The 6,616-nt window shown below is 44.4% G+C and overlaps 1 protein-coding gene across 1 annotated transcript; it reads left to right on the top strand.

Moving 5' to 3' along the window:
• Window positions 1–247: 247 nt before the first annotated feature.
• Fam71b (family with sequence similarity 71 member B) lies at window positions 248–3,365 on the top strand. The gene is made up of 2 exons (XM_008847397.1): window positions 248–880; window positions 2,184–3,365. The coding sequence occupies exons 1-2, from the start codon at window positions 248–250 to the stop codon at window positions 3,363–3,365; spliced, it is 1,815 nt and encodes a 604-aa protein (XP_008845619.1).
• The last annotated feature ends 3,251 nt before the right edge of the window (window positions 3,366–6,616 follow it).

Here is a 6,616-nt window from a genome sequence, read left to right as displayed (position 1 = left end):
AGGTCAGCTTGTCCCCTGTGAAGGGAGCAGTATGGCTGGCGTAGGGAAAGGCTTCTTGATGTTGATCTGGCTTTGAGGGGGTGAATGCCTGGAGGACAGGGACAAGGGAGTGCTGGTGACAGGTCACAAAGGGCACCAGGGGCTAAATGTGGAGGTGTGAGGCAAGGAGGGCAGAAGCCTTACCGCGAGATGGGCAATTGTTTTCACTCCCTCCCTCTCTTGGGGACACAATTTGTGGCTGGCAGAGATGCCTGGAATGAAGAGAACCATGAGCAATGACCGTGTGCTACCTTACTACACAGCACACAGCTACCGCTCCATGGGCGTGTTCAACACCTCCATGGGAACCCTACAACGGCAACTGCACAAGGGAGGAGAGTATGATATTTTCAAGTACGCACCGATGTTCGAGAGTGACTTTATCCAGATTAGCAAGAAAGGAGAGGTGACTGACGTTCATAACCGCGTCCGAATGGTGACCGTGTGCATCGCATCCACCAGCCCCGTCCTCCCACTACCTGATGTCCTGCTGCTGGCCCGACCCACTAAAATCGGCGAAGACCATGCCAGACGGGCCTGGTTGATCAAGGGGAGGGGTCTTCTCAAGCCTTCGAAGACTCTAGAGCTCACCAGGTTGCTTCCCTTGAAGTTTGTCAAGATCTCCGTCCACGATCGGGAGAAACAGCAGCTGCGCCTGAAGCTTGCCACAGGCCGAACTTTTTACCTGCAACTGTGTCCCTCCTCTGATGCACGAGAAGACCTCTTTTGCTACTGGGAAAAGCTTGTCTATCTCCTGAGGCCACCAATGGAGAGCTGCAGCAGTAGCCCAACACTTGACACGGGAGATGCAAAAATCTCAGAGGACAGCAAAAGCCTTCTTGTAAGCTTCTAAAGGAGATAGTGGGGCAGGGAACTTAAGGGAACCTCTCAGAGCAGACCCCACAGAGCCTCAGGTGCTTTCTGAGCTCACCTGGAAACGCACTGCACTTGAAAAGGGTTTGGGGTCAAGTGGGCGAGCCAACACTAGGGACTTACTACCACTCAAGGAGGTTGAATTAAGTCTGCAAAATGTGTCATGAGGCTAAATGTCAGAGATGTATCAATGATGCTGGTCTCACATTCAGGACTGTAAGCCCTTATGACTGCCTGCTGTTGCAATCTTCTTAAACTATTTATACACCAACTCAGACAGCCTCATCTGCTGTGAAACATTTATTTGCATATACATACACACATACACATACATGTACACACACACGTACACATGTAGGGTTTTCATGGTGTAGCCCAGCCTGGCCTGGAACTCACTATGTAGCTCAGCCTGGCCTGCTCTGGTCATCCTCCTGCCTTAGCATCTCAAGTGTGGAGAATGCTGGCAGGTGCCGCCACCACAATTGACTGAGTACATATATTTCTAATTTAGGGCATGTGTATTAATTGTATGTGTTAATATGATATATGTGACATTTCAATACTTGCATATAATATGTAGTGATCAAATTGGGGTGATTTGGCATATCCATCACCTGAGATATTGGTCATTTCTTTGTGGTAGGAACATGCAAAATCCTCTCTACTAGTTATTTAGAACAACACAATCTATTGTCAATCATTGTTATACTACTGGGATACAGGACACAGAAAGTTATTCCTTTTATGTAACTGTACTTTTGTCCTACTAGTCACCCTGGTCCCTGGTACCTTTCCCAGGTACTGGTAACTACTAGTCCACTCTCTACTTTGAAAGCAAGTTTTTAGTGCAGAGTATTTTTTAATACTTAAGAATCCCTTCCTTCCTAGGATCTGTCACCCTGTGATTACCATGTATGTTTAGTTTTTGTAGAACAGCACAATCCCCATGTGTACACATACACACACAATTAGTTTCAAGGCCCCCAATATGTCAAGTGTATCCTTCAATTCAAAAATTCCACTTGTAGAAGTGTGTCCTGCAAAGACAGAAGCACAGATGTGGAAGAGAAACTAGAACAATGGGGATCTACATGCACACTTCCTTGGTCCCAACTTGCTCTGGTAAAATTGAGCGGCCATTGACAGAGATGCTTTAGAAGGGATCACTGATAAGCCCTTGGGTTACTGACCTCCAGGATGAGAGAAGAGCCGAGAGTTCTGGCCTCCCAGTCTGTCACCTCTATCTCACTATTTCTCCTCCCTTGACACAGGCCTCCCAGGACCAAGGAGAAGGGGATCAGGAGTCTGGACATCAAAAGCTTCGGGATGTGTCAGGAGCTACCTCAGCTGCATTTGCAGGGGGAGAGGGAACAAAACAGGGTACTTCAGTTTTTGCAGCCACCAGAACTCCAGGGTCTGCCAAAGTGGGAGCAGCAGGGGCAGCAGGTGGCACGGCAGTTGCAGCAGTAACAACAGGCTCTCTGGCAGGGGCAGCAGGTACGGCAGCCACCGCAGGTGTGGCAAAACCAGGGACAGCTACAAGCTCTGCCTCGGGTGCTGTAAGTATGGCTGCAACCAAGTCTCCAGGCTCAGCCCGAGTGGCCACAGCCCTGGCAGGAACAGCCACCAAAAATCAAGGAAGAGGTGGATCCAACAAGGTCATAGCCGCTGCTGCAAACATATCCTGTGAAGGGGTTGATGTGGTCTTGGCAGGAGCTGCTAGCACCTCCTCAGAGGTCTCTTCTGGAGGGGGTGTTGTCACCACCAGCCAAGAGAGCACCGTGAGTGTGGTCTTTGCAGGCACCATGACGACCGAGGGGCCTGCAGCTGAAAAAGAGGATCCTCTGGTCATGGCCCCTCTGGTGTCAACCTTGCAGAGCGAAGGCTACATGTGTGAAAGGGATGGAAGCCAGAGAGTTTCCCAAACCACCCCTGAACTCCAGAAGGAGAAAAGGGAAAGAAGAGAAAAGGACAGAAACGCCAGCAGGAAAAGTTCCCACCACCGCACGGCAGGTGCGAATCAGCACAGCACGAGCAGGGATAAGAACCGGAAATCCTCCTCCCACCGGTCTGTATCTGGCCATGGAAAAGCAAGGGAGGATAAAAAAGGAAAAGGGCAAAGCAGCTTAAGGGGCAAGAGGCATGGCTCGGCTCACAAAAGTCAGTCCAGGACGGCTCACAAACCCAGGAAGAGTCGATCAGGAGCTAGCTCAGAGTCTATGGGTAAACATTCCAGTAAAATTGGCTCTTTTTTAAGGAGCTTCTTAATAAGGCCTACTTCAAAAGCTTGGGTCACCTCACGTGATAGAAAAGGGTTAGACATTGTTGCGAAGAAGGTGGAGAAGCACAACATGGAGACGAAGGTGGAGAAAGGCAAGGACTTAGAGATCATGAGCACAGTAACCTCGGAGACAACAGAGAGGATCATCTATGAAGCCAAATCCTTTGACTAAGATCCAGAGCAGGAAGCAGCCACACAGCCCCTGTGAACCAATCCCAGCTTCCTTAACTGCAGTTTTAATAATAAAGGTCACATAATTCCAAAAGAACTCTATCTTCTGTTTGCACTTCTGTGTCCTGCAGCCTGGTGGTGACTTCACTGGTGGTGACTTCACAGTGGCTTCTATGACATTAGTTGCACTCCAGTCAGCTCCCACTGCCAGCCTGGCTGAGTCAATGTGGAGACAAGAACTGCAGCTCTTTCTGGCTTTATTTCCCTAATAAGGAGGACATGGAGCACTAAGGGGAACTTGCTCTCCACACACATTTGCACACTTACTCTCCCCTCCTTCCTGAAGAGTCATGAGTGTGAACACTCAGTCCAGTTCCTAATTGGGCCAAGGCAGTTTTCATATCCCCCCATGGCAAGATGCAGTGGCCTTGCCATGCAGTTGGCAGAGAAAAGCTATTATCTAGATCACAGCTTCTCAAACTGTGGGTAACAACTCTGAATGTAGGGTCACACACACACACAAACTCTGGTAACAGCTGTGAATGTAAAAAAAAAAAATTAATTCAAAACCAAATGCTTAATGAGTCTGAAGTTTCCGGTGGGCAGCACTTTCCCATGTCAATGCATGACCACTATAGCCTTGGCTCTGAACACATAATACATACACCTCACAGTGTAAGCACTGTCATGCAACACCAATGGAAGGTGTCTGAGATAGCATCTTGGATTAGAGACTGCTCTACATTATGAACTGTAGTGTTTTTACTATATATACAGTTGTCTGTTCTTATAAAAGAAATGGCTTAATTATAGAAAACAAAGCCTTTTAGTATTTTCTACCCTCATCCTGATCATGTATCTTTAGATTGTATTGCGTAAGTACGTTTGATTTTAAAAACTGCTGTTTGAGTTGCTGAGTTGAGTTTCATAAAAAATTGTTACATGGATTTTGGCTTGGGACAGGGAAGAATTTCTGAAATGGCCCTGAACTTACTTCTGCTATTTTTCAGTGTGTATTTATGTGAAGTGGCAAGCTGAGCAATGATGATTGTAAAATCAAAATATTGATCAAGTCTGAAAAATGTTGATGTTCTACATCCTGCAGAATAGAATCAAAGTCAAGATTTAATTACGTAAAAATAAACAAGCACATGCATAAGTATGCAAATTCATTTTCATCTTTAATAAACGATAAACAATATGTATTCCAAAGAGTTGCTTTAATATCAATTTTTAATAATTTTTATTAAATACATGTATACAATGAAATATGATCCTTTCTCCCCCCATTTCATTCCTCCAACTTCCCTCATTTCTTCTCTAACATGTCTACTTCTCAATTTCATGTCATTTCTTAAAAAAACCTATTAAGTCCAGTTAGTTGACTAATAAAATTAAGATGGAAAGATTGTATGGGCTCCATTTGTGGAACGGTTCAAAAACAGCAGGAAATGCCTGGAGGTGCAGATTTGCTGAAAGCATCTAGAAAAACCCAGGATATCCATCTACAGGTTGAAAAAGAAGGCTGTATGATGTGGGAGGTGCATGCAAGGTGTTTCAGGTGGAACTGTTCTATTTCTTAAGCAAAATTATGTGCCCATGGAAGTTTATATTTTTGGATATGTATAAGAGAGATTTATGACATAATTCTGAAATATCTCTTTCAATAAATAAAAATGAAAATTTTAAGTGAAATTAAAAAGGAATATCCGGAATATGGACACATGGAAAATAGTTCAACATATGGGCCTGGGAGTATAGCTCTGCAGTATACCTTTGACAAGACATTTGATACTCTGGAATGTAGATTTCCACTGGCATTTAAAAAAAAAAAAAAAAAAGAAAAAAAGATAGAAAAAGAAACAGAACAGTCCACAATAATGTATACTAATTAACTACATAAATTATATATAATAAAAGTAATTACAAAAGTTTAAAAGTATGCTATATTACAAATTTTTAATTTTGTATTATAAAAATTGCCTTGTCATTTAATTTTTTAAATGATAAATTCCTTCCCCTTCAGGGTCTATTTCTACTCTGCCTAGCTAGTCAGACCCTCCCCACACTGTCCCTACCCCCACCTTGCCCATAGGCCCCCCTCCTGATCTTTCTATCTGAGCCCTGCAGATTACCCTGACAAGTAGCCCAGTCACCACTCATCAAAGAAGTTTCTTTTAGCAACAGGTGGAGACTATCACAGAGTTCTACATCTGGTCAAATAGAGAATTCATGTCTATGAGATGCCCAGCCCTAAGTGACACATCCACAATAGTACCTCTATACCTAAGGCACATGGAACATACTAGAACAGGGGGCAGAGAGAATACCAACACATCTTTCAACTCTTATCAGCGAAGTTCCCTCATGCAACAGAGGGTGGTGAACACAGAAGGCCACATCTGGCCAAAGTGTAGAGAATAAAAGGCTGGATAGGACTCGTATATTAGACCTCACCCACCCTTGGCTCAGGGACCATTGTGGAAGAGGAGACAGAAAGATTGTAAGAGCCAGGGGTGGTGCATGACCATAAGGAAAACAGAGTCTTATAGGCTTCTGGGAACTTGGTCATGTTGAACTCACAGCAATGGTGACAGCGTGTCCAAGATCCATGCGTGCTCAATCAGACCCAGTAAAGAACTGAGGAAATGGGTAGGAGGCCCCAACCAAGGAACTATTGGCAGCTGATCACTGCTGGGTGAGGGAGAGTTGAGCTTCTTTAAAGGAGTGACACTAGATAGGCTGAACAAGCGCCAGTGGATGAACTCACACTGAGGGACATTTGGGTACACAAACTTGACTCAACAGATTTTAACATATATGACAGAATGCATGAAACCCTGTGTGTGGACCATGGGAGAGGTCTAAATATGATCAAGATGTGTTGTATGGAATGCACAAAAATTCAATAAAAATATATATTGAAAAAATGATAAATTCACAGGTCTATGAGAAATCGTTAAAGGTTTAACAACAGATGATAAAAGTTGAATTCAAGAAAATTTGTGGGAGCCATGTGTGTTCATATATATTTTCATGGTGAAGTTTTGTTTCCACAGAAACTAGGGACCGTCTCTGAAGATCAAATGTGTTAATGAAGTGGAGAAAGTGAAAAACAGGTATTCTCAGAGGAGTGGTGGCTCTGTAGACAGGGAGCCTTCATCAGCTGCACAGAGGGGTGGTTGGGAAAATCCCTTCTTTATGACTTTCAACATATAAAGGCCAAAGACACGAGGAACCCATCTGGCCTTG

The sequence above is a fragment of the Nannospalax galili genome, unplaced genomic scaffold (assembly GCF_000622305.1).
Source record: "Nannospalax galili isolate Female #2095 unplaced genomic scaffold, S.galili_v1.0 scaffold983, whole genome shotgun sequence".
Classification (NCBI taxonomy): domain Eukaryota; kingdom Metazoa; phylum Chordata; class Mammalia; order Rodentia; family Spalacidae; genus Nannospalax; species Nannospalax galili.
Note: the sequence above shows the minus strand (reverse complement) of the source record. Positions and strands in the feature narration are given on the sequence as shown.